The following is an 18,834-nucleotide window of genomic DNA, read 5'->3' as shown; positions in this document are numbered from 1 at the left end:
AGTCATATGATTTATATTGAATTATAAATTAAAAAATAGTTATATCTACAGTAATGATATTGATTTGGAAACCGACAATAAAAATCTGGAAACTATTTTTTACGATTTTCATATTTTGGTTTTATGTAAACACAGAAAATAGGAAACAAAAAACGATACCAAACAGGTCCCTAATTTCAAGATTGTACATTTATACAAGTAATGTTATCAAAAACTGATCTGATTAAACCGATAATCCGACAAAAGCGTAGGTGAATCGAAATTGTGCATTCAATCGTATGAACTATGAAAATAGATATGAACTCGCACAAAACATTATTCCAAATTGACAATCCTGTTAGCACAAAGGCCCAGTGTAAGTCTGTAAGACCACTCTCATCAATGAGGGAAAAAAAAAATTCACCACTATCTCTCTACCACTTTCTTACCCCTTCACATCACATTCCTCACAAACATATTTTTCTACCAAAAATTCATCCCACCAATGAACTAAAAAAAAACTCCTCACTATTCTTACTTTTACTATTTACCACACTTTTTATCTCCCACATACTCCATCATTTTGTATATTATTCTATAATATTAATAACTTAAATGAATTCTAACAATTAATTAAGAAAAATTATTTTATTTACGTTAAATTGTTTATTTACGTTATTTTTATATATATTTCGATATTTATATATTTTAATACTCTAAATTTAATTGAACCCCTTTGAGAAAAATAATTTTTAAAATTGTGTCAAAATATGGCAAAATGGGTCTCTATTTATAAATCTTGAAATTTTATCACCGTTGGTATAATTTATTTATTTTTTTTATTAAGTTTTTTGTGCTAAAATTAGCCGTTAAATAAAAGAGGCGTTACAATTTGCACCTTATTTTGTGATTGGTGGATAAATCTGACACGTGGCTCAATCAGATTTGTTGAGAGCATTTTCTTTTTTGGAACTAGTATGTGCCCGTGCATTAGCACGGGACATTGATAATGTTGAAAACTAAAAAGATAGAAAATTTAAGGGATTAAACTACATGCAATAGTTTTATCAATACCCTATAAAATACCAAGTATAGCGGGTAAAAACAAATATGGTGCTAAAAAGTAGTAACCTATGATTACTAAAATTTAAAGGATTAAACTAGTGTGTCGCTATTCGACATCCTCGTACGCTAATAACGCCCGCGTATTTTACTTGAAAGGACATTTGTGTCCTTATAAACTTTCACCCTCCCTCCTTCCCCGGTTTATCAAAATATTTTCCGGGAAATAAAATCCGGCAGCCCCGTTTAAATTTGTATTAGTTTTTTTTTTATTATGGATTGAATTTCATTTTAGATTTATTTTTTAATTATTAGAGTGTTTGATTTCGGATGAACTTGTATATGCGTAATATTAGTAACTAATTTATAAAAAAATATACGTGGCACCTAATTATTTATCTACGTGGCACTCGACTTTTTTTATTCAAAAATTATTTTGAAATTTTATTTTTCAATTGCCGAAATCATTAGATTTTATACGTGGTGCTCTAATATTGGATTAGTGTTTGATTTTAGATTGAATTTGTTTTAGATTAGTATTTAACCATTAAAGCCCGTGCGATGCACGGATTTGTCAATTTTCGTACATTTTTGCCTTATTATATCATCGTACACCGAGTTATGAAATGGTTAGTTCAATAACGGCAAAGATCGAGTTAAGTATTATTTGGAATTTAGTTTAGTAGGACTTTTATTTACTGAATTACTGCTACGTAATATAATATTTCAGATACGATTTTATTATCTGGTTATTTAGTTTAAGTAGGACTTACCAGATTTGAAACCTATTATGCGTATTCTATAAACTTTTGGAAGAGTTTCAAGGTCACCGTTTCGCTACAAGATCGATAAACGTCAATTAGACCTGGTTATTTTTTACTTTGTTAGACAATTAGGCATGTATTTTGTTTGAAACAAAGAGAGTTCAATAATGAACATAGATTTCACACAAAAAATCAAAATTAAAGCCAAAGAAAGACAAATATGTTATTCTTGTAATTCCATTGAAAAATCAACAAAATACGTAAAGATTATCCTCCGACTATTCTATCTATTTTTTCTATTCTATCCAATTTCCACGTGAAAATTATTACTAACAATTTTTTTCTTTTTTAAAATAAAAACTTTAAGATAACTCCTATCGTTATCTTATTCAACCCTACTGTAGTGTTTTTTTAAAATAAAATACTTTAAGAAAGACCTACTCCTCGTATAATTCTTTTTGTTTACAATTCTATCTTAATCTTTTGAAAGGGAATAATTGTATATTGTTTCTTTTATTATCTTTTAATTAGTATTTATTTATCTTTCTTATTCCTAGCAAAATTGATCTCTTTATTATCTTTTATCGAGTGCTTATTTATCTATTTTTATTTTTAAAATCTGAATAATATTAATTACATATTTATTTGTAGTAATAAGGAAATTTAAGCGATTGTTGGCTTTGTGTTCAAGCCTATGACTTCAACTATTTGAGGTTAATCTAAAGTTTTATAGCTTAGTAAAAATTATGGAAATTGACAACTTTTAATTAAATTTCCATTCACCCATTTAAAGATAACTCAATGTTTTGGGATTTCAGTTAATTAACGGTATATACCATTGATAATGAAGCTATAACATTTTAATACAATTATACATAGTAGTATGTTGTTGTTGATGCTATGTAAGTAGTAACTTCGTATGTTTTTTTTTGTTTGATTCATTCTCTACAAATTCTTTCTTACTTTATAGGAAGTATATATATATACACCTTATGATACGGAGTACCTGAAATAAATTAGTACGAAGTACTACGAAATCATGAATTTTTGGATTAACGTACATCGAAATGTACCATTGAGCAAACTTATAATAAAAGTTAAGGACCATTAAATTTGAAACGTAACCAAATTACAAAAAACCCAATTTTAATTAAATTTGCAATACCTTGATGTATTTGGAGATTATTGTTAATCCATGTATTCTTGCTTTCAAAACATAGATTGTTGAAATTGAAAACAGAACGAAACCTTGATTACGTGTAGAATATACCTGCACAAATTTTTTTCATTAATGACCAACAAATAAACTGTTAGGGAAAAAATCATGAAATCATACCTGATTATTAATTCGCTACATGATACACAGGAATTATTAATAATTCGTACAACTTATTACTCGGTGCTAGGTAGTAATAAAAAAGTCAAAACAACAAAACTTAGTTAATAATAAGAACAAATAATTAATAAAGCAAAAAAAAGAGCATTATCTTCATGGCATGTTTTTTTTCGTAAACTTCATGGCATTATCTTTTTTAAGGGGCAGGGGCAGGGGGATTGTATTTAAGGGGCAGGGGGATTGGAGATTGGTATGTTTTTTTTTTCTAAACTTCATGGCATTATCTTTTACCTTGTGATAATCCACGCACGGAATGCAAAATTAGATTAAAATATTTTATCTTTCATCAAGAAATTTAATTTCGATTTTTATTTTAAAGATTAATGTGAATCATAACTGTCGGATATTTTTTTTAACATTATTTTAGATTTATTTTTTAATTATTAGAGTGTTTGATTTTTATGGAGTTGTTTATATTAATGATTAATTAATTAAAATATCTACGTGGCACCTAATTAATTATCTACATGGCACTCAATTTTTTTAATTCAAAAATAAATTAGAAATCTTATTTTTCATTGGCCGAAATCAATAGTAATCCTAGGTGGCGCTCTAATATTTCAGCAAATATGCCTCCTTTATATTAGATTATATTAGATTTGCATTTTATTTAATTATGTAATTGTTAAAAAATTATGAAATTTTAAAATTCGTTTAAAAAATCATTTCAAAAATCTGTTTAAAAAAATTGTAAAAAATCAGGTAATTTTTATTTAAAACAATCTGTTAAAAATATCTTAGAAAAAATAATTATGTAAATATATATTTAGAAATAAAAGGTTTAAAATAATTTTTTAAAATGTAAATATAAAATTTAAACAAATGTTTAGAAATAAAATGTTTAATTTTTTTTTTTAAAACACTGACTGCCGCTCAAAACTGGCGGTTGGGGCCATGGTTGTGCCGCCTTGGAAAAGCGGCGGCGGCCATAGTTCAACCACCCAAGATCTGTGGATGAACCATGGTCGCCTCCGCTTTTCTTGGGCGGCACAACCACGGTCCCGGAAGCCATTTCTGGGCGGCAGCGTCAAGTTCAAAAAACAAAAAAAAATTAAAACCGTTACCACTCTAAGCCGCGGTGCAGGCGGAGGTAGGGACGACGGCGACAGGACTCTTTGGCGGAATTGGCGGAAGTTACCATGGTGGTGCCGCCCTGGAATAGCGGTGCCGGCCATGGTTCAACCGCCCTAGATCTGCGGTTGAACCATGGTCGCCAACGCTTTTTCAAGGCGGCACCACCATGGCCACCATCGCCAATTCCGGGCGGCACATGGGTTTTAATTTTTATATTAAAAAAATCGAAATCATACCAAGCCCAGCCCAGCCGCGACGCAGGCGGAGGTTGGTCGGCGGGTCGATTGTCCCCCTCTGGCGGCATCTCAGCCTTTGCATCTCCTGTAACCCAGCAACGACAGCGTGCGGTGGTGTTCTCCTGGGATCCAGCAGCGGCAGCGGCGCGGTGGTGTTCTCGTGGGACCCATCAACGGCAGCGGCGTGGAGGTGTTCTCTTGGGACCCATCAACGGCTGGTGCAGTGTGTGCAGTGGTGGTGGTTAAGGTGTGGTGCGGTTTGTGGTTGTGGTGGTGATTGACGGCAGGGAAGGAAGGGCTGAGGTGAGAGGGGAAGGGGAGGAGGGAAATGTGTATAGGGGTAGTAGTGTAATTTCACCATTAAAATGAGAACGTTTTTAGCGGAATAGGACGTCGAATAAAAACCCCCTTAAACTACGTACAATTAATAGTACCCCGTAAGACTTTTTAAAGTATAGAATACGAATATTGTGCTAGAAACCTATGATTACTAAAATCCAGCTTGCATTCTCTTCGGTCAATTGAAAGTTTGAAACCGTTCACACCACCAACCATCGAATTATCAAATGTATACCATGTGATTTTTTTAAGTATACATGGAATTTAGTTTTGATGTGATTTTTTCGCTTTCAAATTTATATCATCTTGTGATCTTTTAATGTATATTGTGCATGAAAATTAGCTCTACTAAGCGAAGAATAGTTGCTAAAATTAATAAGTCAATTATAGTTCAACACCTAGAAAGAGAAGAAATAGAAAGAAGAGATGGTTAAGTTTTTTAAAAATGGATTTATATACGAAGTATATGTATAACCGATGCAGCCTAAAATACGTTTCTCAAACAACCTAGTAACTTCTTCGTCAATTGCTCCGACACGCAACATTAAGACACTAAATTTCAATATCATTACTCAAATACCATAGATAAAATGATGGTTTGATAAGTTGTAGTCTCCCTAAGATAGCTTTTTGCTGTACAATTAGTCTTTTTTTGGTTGTTTTGCGGCTTCCATTGGTTTGTTTTGTGCCTCCTGGTTGTAGTTTGGGTGGGATCTTGAGAGGAAGTTTGCTTCTTGTTTGATCCTTAGACTGTAATCATTTGGTATGAATAATACTTCTCTCTTACTTACCAAAAATAAAAATAAAAATAAAATATAAAGAACAAAATGATGCTATGTTGTACCTATACTCCCCCAATGTCCTTCAACCTTCATATTTCTCTTCAAATAGATCAAATGTATTCCGAATTAACTGAATTTCATAAATTAAATTATTCAAAAGTTTAAAACTGATGTAATCGTAATCGAGCCAAAAACATCGAAAAGACTATTTGATTCAGTAAGAAACCAAACAAAATTCTAATTTATTTATTTTTGATGCAAAGCTAGGACTAACAAATTAAAAGAGTTAGAGTTTACACAACCACCAACTTTACGGAGGTTTGTCCTTCTTTACAGCAACTGCTACTGCATCAAAAGGGCTAAAAACCAAAGAAACCAAATTCTAAATTTAAGGACTCAAAAGGTTGCTAACTAAGATTATAATCAAGTCCAACTTTTTTTTAAAAATCACTCACAACTTGGATGATGAGAATGCTGATTACCGACTGATGATCGGAAAGAAATGACGAACTGAACCCATGACAACTGTAAATATTTGTAATCTGTCCATTAATCCAAATTTATCTGCTCACATTAAAAAATTTAAATAAGGAAGTTTTGTGTTAATAACAAAAATAAGTATGAAGAGCAGAGCATTATACTGAATTGGAAGCCGAGTATACCTTTGGAAATTATGAGAACGATATAATAAAGCAACGCCCACCATAGAATTGCCACTGAATCCTGAAAAAAAAATTGTCTTATCTACATGCACCTATTTTCAAATTGCAGTCAACACCCACCATGATTTTATATGAAAGCACCTCAATTTACCTTGTATGTTTAATAAATCTATATTCCTAACATAAAAAAAACACCAAAAGATAAGTATCCAAAATCAAATTTTTACAAAATAACCGGTATTAATTAAAAACAAACAAACTAAAGTACTCCCTAGCTAAGAATACTTACTCCATGGGTATTGGAATCAAGATCGGACATCTCTGCAGTCATAATCATGGCCTTAGTTGCTTCTCAAAAAAAATTAAAATGTTAATCGATTAGACGTAACTGGATTCGATTCCATTCGGAAAATTATGAGAGTTATAATTGGACGAATATAACTGGAGAGTAAACTAAAACTTTTAAATTATACTACGTAAGACGGTAAGAGTAATAAGTAGACAAATATGCGCAAAGTTAAGAAAATATTTTCAGGCTTGCAGCAAAAGAAGGTACAATGTAAATAATTGAATCGACTAATACCATAATTACCTGTAAAATTATACTGATTGGAACTGAATTCATGATAGATATTTATTCTAATGGATTAATTTTTGGTGGAAGTTAGTAGTGGGAAGGAGACGCTGGATTGCTGGAATAATTTTTTGTTCTAAGGAGCGGTTTCTAGCCGGTTATTAAATTTCTTAGGATCATGATTATTAAACTTTTTTTACATAATTAAGGGAAGTTACTAATAGAATTCTAAGGAATTCTTTGAGAGAGAAAATTATTGAAAGAACAAGAGAGGAAAACAATCTGTTATTGCTTAGCTTCATCTTACAACTGATTCTCAGCTTATATACAACAGTGGTGACTTGTCTCAACCAACCAGAATACACCTAACAAACTAACAACCAATCACAATGATCCTACTGTACATGTCAGCATCTAATACTAATCATGACAAGATGATTACAGCTTTGGACAAATAACAGAATCCCTAAAAACTAGGAAGTCAGTTACACCATGAAATCTTCTAGAAGAAGTAAGTTGTAGCAGTTAGCTTGCTGAGTTGATATGTTGCTGATGCTGGCATATAGATGAGCTGGTAGGAGAGCATATACCAACACCTCCCCTCAAACTTGGGATAGGTTGAATGTTAACCATGCCAAGTTTGGAAGATAAAATCCTATGTTGAGCACTAGGAAGGATCTTAGTGAAGATGTCAGCCAGTTGGTTGTGTGTAGGAAGATAACTTAGTTGCAACATGCCCTCAATGACCTTGTCCCTTGTAAAATGACAATCCACTTCTATATGTTTAGTTCTTTCATGAAAGATAGGATTCTTTGCAATATGTAAAGCAGTTTGGTTATCACAGTGAAGAAGAACAAGTTTGAGATTATTAACACCTAATTCACTGAGCAAACGAACCATCCAAGTAACCTCACCAGCAGCATGAGACATAGCCCTATACTCTGCTTCAGAGGAGCTTTTAGAAACAGTTGATTGTTTCTTTGACTTCCAACTAATAGGAGAATTACCTAGTAAAAGAACATAACCAGTGACTGATCTCCTTGTAGATGGACAAGCTGCCCAATCAGAGTCTGAGAAAGCTTGCAAAGTTAACTGATCAGTGGCTTTAAGAAGAATCCCTTGTCCAGCAGTATGATTGACATACCTAAGTGTGCGAGTGAGAGCTTCAATGTGAGGCAATATGGGAGTATGCATGAACTGACTCAAAGATTGAACAGCAAAAGCCAGATCAGGCCTAGTGTGAGTGAGAAAGTTGAGCTTGCCTACATAACATCTGTAGAGTTCAGGGTTAGAATAAATTTCTCCATCAGGAGAGAGTTTAAGATTGAGTGGAAAAGGAGTGACTGCAGGCTTTGAAATATCAAGTTCACAGGCATGCAACAATTCCTTGGTGTATTTCTTCTGTGTGAGAATATATCCATCATCTGACTTGCTGACCTCAATCCCTAGAAAGAAGTTGAGAAGACCCATGTCCTTAATACTGAAAGTGTGGTGAAGATGAGTTTTGATATCAGCAATAAGAGCTTCATTGGAACTAGTGATGATGATATCATCCACATAAACAGCCATAATGGTGATATCAGAAGAGTCCTTCTTAATGAAAAGAGAGTAATCACTTTTGGATTGTTTGAAACCCTTTAGCTGAAGTTTAGTAACAAGTCTTGCAAACCACTGCCTTGATGCTTGCTTAAGACCATAGAGAGACTTTGTCAGCTTGAAAACATAACCTTTAGGAGCAGAAACACCTTCTGGAACTTTCATGTAGACTTCTTCATCAAGATTGCCATGAAGAAAGACATTGTTGATGTCTAACTGAAATAAATTCCAGTTTCTGCTTGCAGCAAGGGATATTAAACATCTGACAGTGCTCATTTTAACCACAGGAGAGAATGTTTCATGATAGTCAATACCATATTTTTGTGTAAAACCTTTAGCAACAAGTCTGGCCTTGTATCTGTCCATAGAACCATCTGCATTTTTCTTTATTCTATACACCCATTTACAACCTATGGGTTTCTTGCCTTTAGGTAACAAAACAAGATCCCAAGTGTGATTCTTTTGTAGAGCATTGAGTTCTTTATCCATAGCTTCTAGCCATCTGTCATCTGCAGAAGCTTCTGTGTAACTAGTGGGTTCAACATACTCCATATGTGCAGCAATTAGAACTTTGTGATGATCAGGCAGACTATCATAAGCAACTAAATTGCACCAGTGTTTTGTGGATTTGGGGCAAACATAATCCTTCAAATGAGAAGGAGGTTTAATTGTTCTGGTGGATTTTCTAGATGGAACAAAAGGTGGAGAAACAGGTAAAGAAGAAGAAAGAGAAATATCAGGTGGTGGAGAATGTGGTGAGACAGACAATGTAGGTGTTTGAGTGGGAGAAGAAGGAGGAGTAATGTGTGAAGTAAGTGGGGAGATAGTTTCTGTGGAAGTATCTGATATTAAATCAGGAGTTTGAGTGAAAGGAGAAAGAGGAGAGGAAGAAGAAATATCTGAAAAGGGAGTAGCTAGTGGCAGAAAAAACTGAGTGGAATATGCATCTTTAGGATTAGATGAAAAATGAAAGGGAAAGTGTTTTTCATGGAACAAAACATCCCTAGAAATTATATGTTTGTGAGTATCAAGATTGAAAAGTTTGTAAGCTTTGTGATGTACTGGATAACCAACAAAAACACAAGGATCTGATCTAGGATCAAACTTTGATCTGTGATTTTTAATAGTTCCAGTGTAGCATAAACAACCAAATACCCTAAGAGAAGAAAGATCAGGTGGTTGATTGAATAGTTTTTCATAAGGAGTGGAAAAACCTATGCTCTTGAGTGGCATTCTGTTGATTAGGAAAGTAGCAGTAAGAACACAATCACTCCAAAACTTGTCAGGCAATTTGGATTGAAAAGAGAGAGCTCTAGCAGTGTCAAGGAGATGTCTGTGTTTCCTTTCAACCACTCCATTCTGCTGTGGAGTATGACTGCAACTCTTCTGTTGGAGAATACCTTTGCTTTGAAACAACTCCTTCATTGCACCCTCAGTTAAATCAGGAGCATTATTTGACCTTATTTGTTTAACAGATAATCCAAACTGATTCTCAATATAAAGCAGAAAATTAGTCATAATCTGAAATGAGTCTGTTTTATTTCTCATAAGATGAGTCCAAGTCATCCTTGTAAAGTCATCTACAATAGTGAGAAATTGATTGCACCTAGAGTGATCATACACTGAGTAAGGTCCCCACACATCAATGTGCAACAATTCAAATGGCTTAGAACTCTTAATACTGCTAGAAGGGAAAGGGAATCTGGTCTGTTTGGCTAGAGGACATATCTGACAAAAACACTCAGCCAAACAACCTTGAACATCTACATTTTTGATGTTCTTTATTCTACCAAATGATATGTGTCCTAGTCTAAGATGCCACAATTTTGCTTCATCTACAGCACTGTGACTAAGACTTGTAAGAGCACATTTATTGTCAGTGGAACTGATCCCAGAGGTGAGCAAATCATCATGAAGACTGTATAATCCCTTTTCCAGCTTACCAAGAAAAGTAGGCTTGCTCCTGGAAGGGTCCTGAACAAAACAATCACCATTTGTGAATGAAACTTGACATCCATCATCAGAACACAACTTAGAAATAGAAATCAAGTTGAACTTGAATCCTGGAACATACAAAACATTGTTTAATGTAATGTTGCTACCAAGATTAACTTGTCCTTTATGTGTAACCTGTAATTCTTTGCCATCAGGTATTGTGATTGTGTGTTGTCTATGTTGAATAGGAGTAAGAGTAGTAAACATAGACATATCAGAACACATGTGATCACTGGCACCACTGTCCAAGATCCATTTTCTGTTAAAGTGAGACAATAGACAGAATGTACCTTTGATTTGAGAGCTAGTTGCTAAACCAAGTGAGCTAGAACCAGAATGCTCAGCTTGGCTAGCAACCTGTTGAGTGCTAAAACACTTCATTAGTTGGTTGTACTGCTCTTCAGTAAAAGTGGCATGAACAACACCAGTTTCACCTTCACACTGCTTCTCTTTTTCTGTATAATCTTCCAGTTGTGCTGCTGCTGCTACTCTTTTTCCTCTACTCTTGAAATCCTTTGGATATCCATGCAGTTTCCAGCACTTGTCAACTGTATGATTCTTCATCTTACAATGCTCACAGAACAGATTATTTCTACTGTAAGTGAAGTTTCTTGATGGAGCAGCTGTGTTCTGTAGACTGTTACTATTGCTTGTTGTGTGCTGATTTCTATACTGATTTGTGTATGACTTGTTTTCATTAAATCTTCTTGCTGCAAATGCTGCAGATTCTGAGTTAGACTGTACTCTATTGGTGTAGACTTCCTTATGCTTCTCTTCTTGGATCAATAAACCATAAGCTCTTGATATTGTAGGAAGAGGATTCATCATGAGTATTGTGCTTTTAGAATGATCAAATTTCTGGTTGAGCTTCATTAAAAACTGTATCAGCCTTTGATTTTGCTGAATCTTGAGTAATTTTTGTGTGATAGTGCAGCTGCAACCAGTACATACACAAGCAGGTATAGGATCCAAACCATCGAGTTGATCCCACAGAAGTTTGATCTTAGTGAAAAAACTTGACATCTCTTCATTTTGTTCCTAATTAAGATCACTAAGTTGTTGCTGAATAGTGTATAACTGAGGACTAGAAGATTGGCAAAATCTTTCTTCTAGATCAAGCCAGATTTCTCTTGTTGTTCTGAGATACAAAACACTTCTTCCAACTGAAGGTTCTAAAGAAGCTAATATCCATGAAATGACTAAGTCATTACATCTTTCCAAATCCTATAATTTGGTGAATTTGAAGCTGGTTGGTTCAAAGTTCCATCAACAAATTAAACACAGCTTATTTCTTGCTGATAAAGCAATCACCATTGAACGCTTCCAATCATTGAAACATTTACCTTCAAACACAATACTCACCAATTTTGAGGCATTCAGATCATTGTTACTCAAGTAATAAGCTGAATTAGGATTCGTGGTGGAATCATTCTGCTGATCTGCAGACATTTTTGATGATCAAACAACTGAAATTCTACTGAATTGGATCAAAAATTTTGAGAATCTTGATTGTTAATCAAGAATTTTGCTGTGAATGCTTGATAGTAAACGAATTGACTGAAGAAAGAAATAAAAAAAAAAAACGAGAAGGATCAATTCTGCTCTGATACCATAATAGAATTCTAAGGAATTCTTTGAGAGAGAAAATTATTGAAAGAACAAGAGAGGAAAACAATCTGTTATTGCTTAGCTTCATCTTACAACTGATTCTCAGCTTATATACAACAGTGGTGACTTGTCTCAACCAATCATAATACACCTAACAAACTAACAACCAATCACAATGATCCTACTGTACATGTCAGCATCTAATACTAATCATGACAAGATGATTACAGCTTTGGACAAATAACAGAATCCCTAAAAACTAGGAAGTCAGTTACACCATGGAATCTTCTAGAAGAAGTAAGTTGTAGCAGTTAGCTTGCTGAGTTGATATGTTGCTGATGCTGGCATATAGATGAGCTGGTAGGAGAGCATATACCAACAGTTACACACTATTTAATATTTTTAAAAATGTTTTTTTTTGGAGGGAATTGATTGTTGTTTGAATTATTTATTAAGTTTTGGCGGGATTGCATAGAATTGTTCCATTGGGGATTTGGAGACCTCACATAGGCTAATGACATTTTTATTATTATATAGGATAGGATTTTGTGGCTCAACAGTAACTTTTGGGGGAATACCTATCATTCTCAACTGCTTGGTGGGGCCCAATTTTTGGTGAGCAAGTTCGTGAGGTAGAACGCCGCGCGAGCAATTTTCTATATGCTCGTGAGAAATTATTAGTCTCCCCATTGACGTGATTCGTGTTCTTTTTTTTCCTCACGTATTTTTGCTCGTGAGCTTATTTTATCCTCACTGCTGGGAGTGCTCTAAGACGAGGTTGCCCAATCGGAGCCAAATTCCAGAGTCAACTGTGGCCCAACCAAGTAGCCCTTCTGATTTTGAACATTTCATATTTTCATCCCAAAAAAATTGCGTCAATTTACCAAATTTAAAATTTGATAGATTTTGCTATTTTATCTTAATCCCAGAAACAATGTAATTCTAAACTTTAACGCTAACCAATTAATTAACTATGAACTTACTATTTCCAAAGTTAAAATCCATTGAAAGATTTCCTCTGTTCTTGTTACGTTCATACTTAGTACCAGCAAATTTACCACAAAATGCAACAAGTTATTCAAATTTAATCGAAGAATTCACCAAATTCTGCTACGAAAGAGATTTACCCAGATCAATAAATGCTATGAAATGCTTGGAAAACCATGGTTTAATGGCGGATAGTGTTGCTTACTCTGAGCTCATCAAATCTTGCATTTCTAAAAAGGCAATTGAGGAAGGAAAACTTGTTCATAAGCATTTGCTCTCAAATGGGAACCAACCCAAATCATTTTTACTTAGCATGTTGGTGAATATGTATGTGAAGTTTAACCTTTTGGGCGAAGCAGAGAAGCTGTTTGATAAAATGCCTGAAAGAAATGTTGTTACTTGGACTACAATGATTTCTGCTTATTCTAACGCTAAGATTGGGCGTAAGGCTCTGGAGTTCTTGATTTTGATGCTTCGAGACGGGGTTATCCCGAATATGTATACATTCTCCTCAGTTTTGAGAGCTTGTGATGGGATGTTGAGCCTTAGGCAGATACATTGTGGTTTGTTCAAATATGGTTTAGAGTCTGATGTCTTTGTGAGGAGTGCTTTGATTGATGTTTATGCAAAGTGGGGAGAATTAGATAATGCACTAGCTGTTTTTGAGGAGTTTGTGACAGGGGATTTGGTTGTTTGGAATTCGATAATTGGAGCTTTTGCACAGAATAGTGACAGTGATGAAGCTTTGAATCTTTTCAAGAGGATGAAGAGGGCTGGTTTTGCAGCCGAGCAAGCAACATTGACTAGCACTCTAAGAGCAGTTACTGGGTTATCACTATTAGAATTAGGGAGACAAGTGCATGTTCATGTGGTGAAGTATGATCAAGATTTGATCCTCAACAATGCCCTTCTAGATATGTATTGCAAGTGTGGTGGGTTAGATGATGCGCGCTTGTTTTTCACCCAGATGAAGGAAAGAGATGTTATCACTTGGAGCACTATGATTATTGGATTAGCTCAAAATGGATTCAGTAAAGAAGCCCTAAGCTTGTTTGAGAAGATGAAACAAACCGGGACAAAACCAAACTATATCACCATTGTCGGTGTCTTATTTGCTTGTAGCCATGCTGGTCTTTTAGAGGAAGGGTGGTATTATTTTCAATCCATGAAGAAGCTTTTCGGGGTTGATCCTGGTAGAGAGCATTACGGATGCATGATTGATCTTCTAGGAAGGGCAGGTAAGCTTGATGATGCTGTTAAATTACTGCACGAAATGAACTGTGAACCTGATGTAGTAACTTGGAGAACCTTACTTGGTGCTTGTAAGATCCACAAAAATGCAGAAATTGCTATTTATTCTGCAAAGAAAATCTTGAAGCTAGAACCAGATGATGTCGGGACATATATACTATTATCAAATATCTATGAGAATTCTCAGAGATGGGAAGATGCCATGAATGTAAGAAAGACAATGAAAGAAAGAGGACTTAGAAAGGAACCAGGATGCAGCTGGATTGAAGTAGATAAAAGAATCCATGCTTTTATCTTCAGAGATACGTCACATCCTCAAATAGACGACATTATCAGGGAGCTGAATCGGTTGGTTCTGAAACTGAGAGGGATAGGTTATATTCCTGAAACAAACTTCATATTGCAAGATGTTGAAGGGGAGCAAAAGGAAGATTCGCTTCAGTACCATAGTGAGAAACTTGCTATTGTTTTTGGGTTGATGAGTTTGCCAAGAGAAAGTGTTATTAGGATTAGGAAGAATCTTAGGATTTGTGGGGATTGCCATCTGTTTGCAAAGCTTGTTGCTAAAACAGAGAAGAGAATTATTGTGATAAGAGACCAAGTAAGGTACCATCATTTTCAAGATGGTAAGTGTTCATGTGGGGATTATTGGTAGATGAATTCAAGTGTAGTAAGAGAGATGAACAGTTGCAGAACTGTACTATATCAGCTTTCTGTGTGTCTCTCAGTATACGGCAAGAAGAACTGTACCATAGATCTGGATACTGTTATAGTGACAACCATTTGTTGTGATACTATATGTGTAATAAACTTCGGCTGCAAATCTTAATTCGCAGGCCAATTTGAAATTATTTTAGGAACGGAAAGCTTCATCCGTCACCATTTGTTTCCCATCAGTCTTTCTGAATGTGTGTGTATGAAGAAGCTTAGCAGTACGGTATTTTTTATCTGAAATGATGAAGTCGTGAACTAGTTGGTTTTGGTCTTTGATTGAGTCCATGTAAAAGCTACTGTTGAAAGTACAATGATCAGAGAATTTCACAAGCTTATTCCCACATTTTAGAACTTACCCAGCAAAAACTGATACATTTACAAACCCCATAACTTTTGCTAAACTGATATCTCTGAAGGATTCGAGTTGCTGCAGGGCGATTATAACTTGTTAGAACAGTGATGCCGAATCCCCTTCCCTAAAGGTGGTGAAAGTGAAAGTACTGACAACTCTCTTACAACTCGTATTTAGAAGCTTTAGATTCTGTCTGTTCAGCATAAGAAGCAAAAGCTTTGATGATAGCAGCATATATTTCTATTCCTTTGAGATATTCCTGCTGGTTTAGAAACTGTCACAAGTGAATACATGACAGTTAGAAACGCAATAGTGCAGGAACTTAAATTCAAAGTTGATACTATACTGCAGAAAACAAACAGACATTCTGAACAAGTTTGGCTAGCTTGCAGTAGGTAGATCAACCACCACTGATTTAAGGTGCGTTCTATTCACCTGATTTTCACTTATTTTTCATGAACTTATCTTATCTGAATTTGTCTGAACTTATCTGAACTTATTAGAACCTATCAAAACTTATTTTAGTTATAAATTATACTTGGTCAACCCTTATTTTTCATGAATATATCTTATCTGAGCTTATTTTTCCTGAAATAAGTGGAAATAAGGTGAACACAACAGAGCCTAAAATGAAGTTCAGAAGTTACAACGATAGCAGAATGAGTTATATTGAGAAAATGATTTCAGGATTGCAAGAGAATGAGTATCAAGAAATGCAATACAATAAATTGACTAGTTACAGACTCTGATTTTCTGTTTGACATTCAGAAACAGATAAAACTACAATGTAGTACACACCTCATTATGGTCGTGTGCTAGGCCTGGAGTGTTTGCAATGGGAGAGAAACCTACTGCTGGAAAACCTCGTTGTCTAAAGAAACTAGCATCTGTTGCACCACGGAAGATATCCGGCTTTTCAAGTTTCCCACCAGCATTCAGAACAGCTTCTTCTAAGAGAACCCACCATGGGTTCGAACTATCAGCAATTGTTACAGCTGGCTTACCAAATATGTCAAGTGTAGAGAACTTCTCCTTAAACTGTCCACATAATACTTTTAGTCAAATAGAAGAAAGAAGAGAAGAAAAACTCTAAGGCTCCGTTTGGTAGGGTGTAAAACGTTTTCATGGAAAACGATTTTCCCCTTTTCAATCATTTTACGTTGTTAGTTTGGCAAGGGATGAAAAACAAATTTCCATAACTCCCTCAAAGGTGGAAAAACATTTTCCATTTGAAAGGGAGGGAAACCCACATTTCCTCCCTTTTTCCTTACCTGCCTCTCCCTTTTTCCCCTCAATTTTCACCATCTTCTCCCATTTTCATTTAAGGACCCAAACAAAATAAAACTAGTTTGGAATTGTGTTTTCCGTGGAAAATTATTTTGCACTGAAAACGTTTTACACCAAACCAAACAGAGCCTAAACCAAACAAATTTTTTTCTTATGGACGAACATCTCCTACCTCATATGTCATGTTGCGCGAAGCAGGGGCCCATTCCTCAGCAATGCGTCTCTCAAATGCATCTTGATCAACTGTTGGTGGAACCCGAATATCAATTCCTGCCTCAGCTTCAGAAGGTTGTAAATTCATGACAAAACCCTGATAAACAAGAAATGAATTCCATGGAAATAATGAATGTCTACACTCCCTACAAAGTAAAATGTTTGTCTAAATATGACATAGTTAATGAAATAAGTTCTGAACAAATGCAAGCTTACAGCAGGAGTTTGTGTGCCAGATTTCAGAAACACCAAATTTACCGAAATCACCTCTCCCGTAGTTTTCAAGCCAGCCTTTAGCATGTCAAATTCTGAAGCTCGAAATCTCCTAATGCTTTCAATACTCTTCAACAAGTTCTCCATTGCAGTATTGTCATACAACCTCGCCCCATGTCCAGGTGCTCCTGTAGCCTTAATCACAAGCCACATCGGTGATCTGTCTGCATAATATGCCCGATACTTGTCATCTGCTGAAGGCATTCCTTCATCCAGTACAAAAGCCACATTCATTTTTTGAAATACATCAGATTCTACCAACTTCTCAGCCCCATCTCGTCCTCCAATCTCCTCATCCGGTACATATGACAAGTAAATTGTTCGAGTTGGCTCAAACCCAGAATCCTTTAGCTTCCGAATAGCTTCTAAGTACTGCATACCCACACTTTTCATGTCCTGCATATACATCAAAGTTACATAAACATAGACAAAATAACGCATTAATCTGTCATATACCCATATGAGCATATGAAATTTTCCATGTTTATAAACAGCCTCATCCTAAGAATTATTTTCAATTTCAAAAGAAAATCATAGTTTACAACCATAATATTACCCATAATTGACTTTAAGACAACACATAATTAAAGCTTTGTTTTACAGGTGTAGAACAAATAATCTTGAATTCAGTGGTGGTAGAAGATTATTCCCTGAATGCAGATTTAATTGTTTCATTACTTGATCAATGTGACTATTAGTTCCGGACAGATGGAGTAAGATATACATACTAGTATATTTCAATTATTCAACATAGTTTGTGCCCATATGACCCACAATTTCAAGTTGGCAAAACATAGACAACCAAATTTCTATTTATAGTTCTGATATTCATCAATAAATAAAAATTGCCCATTAATAAAAATGATTGAAATGCTTGCCTGGGAACCTCTGGCATAAATATTGCCGTCAGAATCAATATGAGCAGCAAAAGGAGGGTGAGTCCACTTGTGTGATTCCACCGGAACGACGTCGGTGTGAGAGCTGAGGAGGACTGCGGGCAGTTTGGGGTCTTTCCCAGGCCATTTCAGCAAGACTAACGGCTTATTTTCAACAAATTCAATGGTCTGGGATTCAAGTGACAATGATTCTGCTTGAGATAGGATGAAATCAGCAGCTTCATAGTATCTGGGATTTGGATGAGCAGTGTTGATTTGAAGATATTCTTGAAATCTGGAGATAATTGATGAAGATGATGATTGGTTTTGGGATGCTTTGCAAGTGAAGAATAGGAAAGAGAGAAAGCAGAGATGGAAAAAGTGCTTCGAGTTGACTATTTTCATTGCAGTTGGAGAAGTTGGGTTTTACTTTACTTGGACTACTCCTGATAGTGCCTGCAGAAAGGGGTAATTGTTGAAGATAGAGAACGGCAATTAAGGATGAACAGAACTGACTACTGAGAGCAAAAAGTTCTAAGTTCCGAGTTCAAAACCGGGGTCACAAGTTCGATGTTCATGACCAGCACATATATTTCCTTCTCTTTTTCCTCTTCCTGATTTGCTTTACATCTTCTAAAAGGACCAAACTCTTTTCTTTTTTCTTTTTCTTTGCAAATTGCAAGTAGCCGTATGCGCCCACTGACGAGTGAGCTGCAATGTTGTGGCCGTACGCAGCTGCCGGGTGCACCATATAAGAATGCGGGGTGGGGTGTAGGTGAGTAAGTGAGTTTTAGATATGTATCACAAATGAAGAG

The 18,834-nt window shown here is 35.2% G+C and overlaps 2 protein-coding genes and 1 long non-coding RNA gene across 3 annotated transcripts; 1 reads left to right on the top strand and 2 right to left on the bottom strand.

Annotated features, from left to right (window-relative positions):
• Positions 1–4,227: 4,227 nt before the first annotated feature.
• LOC130472292 (uncharacterized) lies at positions 4,228–7,145 on the bottom strand. The gene is made up of 3 exons (XR_008932364.1): positions 6,584–7,145; positions 6,295–6,355; positions 4,228–6,196 (listed from the first exon to the last, which is right to left on the bottom strand). It is a non-coding gene; the product is annotated as an uncharacterized lncRNA (long non-coding RNA).
• Positions 7,146–12,806: 5,661 nt separating this feature from the next.
• On the top strand, positions 12,807–15,290 carry LOC110786637 (pentatricopeptide repeat-containing protein At2g03880, mitochondrial). Its single transcript, XM_021991197.2, has one exon. The coding sequence runs from the start codon at positions 13,041–13,043 to the stop codon at positions 14,958–14,960; it is 1,920 nt and encodes a 639-aa protein (XP_021846889.1). The 5' UTR covers positions 12,807–13,040; the 3' UTR covers positions 14,961–15,290.
• Positions 15,260–18,701, bottom strand: LOC110786639 (uncharacterized). Its single transcript, XM_021991200.2, has 5 exons — positions 18,023–18,701; positions 17,088–17,540; positions 16,831–16,968; positions 16,170–16,409; positions 15,260–15,645 (listed from the first exon to the last, which is right to left on the bottom strand). Exons 1-5 carry the CDS (start codon positions 18,422–18,424, stop codon positions 15,532–15,534), a joined length of 1,347 nt encoding a protein of 448 aa, XP_021846892.1. The 5' UTR covers positions 18,425–18,701; the 3' UTR covers positions 15,260–15,531.
• Positions 18,702–18,834: the final 133 nt, after the last annotated feature.

Source organism: Spinacia oleracea, chromosome 4 (genome assembly GCF_020520425.1).
Source record: "Spinacia oleracea cultivar Varoflay chromosome 4, BTI_SOV_V1, whole genome shotgun sequence".
NCBI lineage: Eukaryota > Viridiplantae > Streptophyta > Magnoliopsida > Caryophyllales > Amaranthaceae > Spinacia > Spinacia oleracea.
Note: the sequence above shows the minus strand (reverse complement) of the source record. Positions and strands in the feature narration are given on the sequence as shown.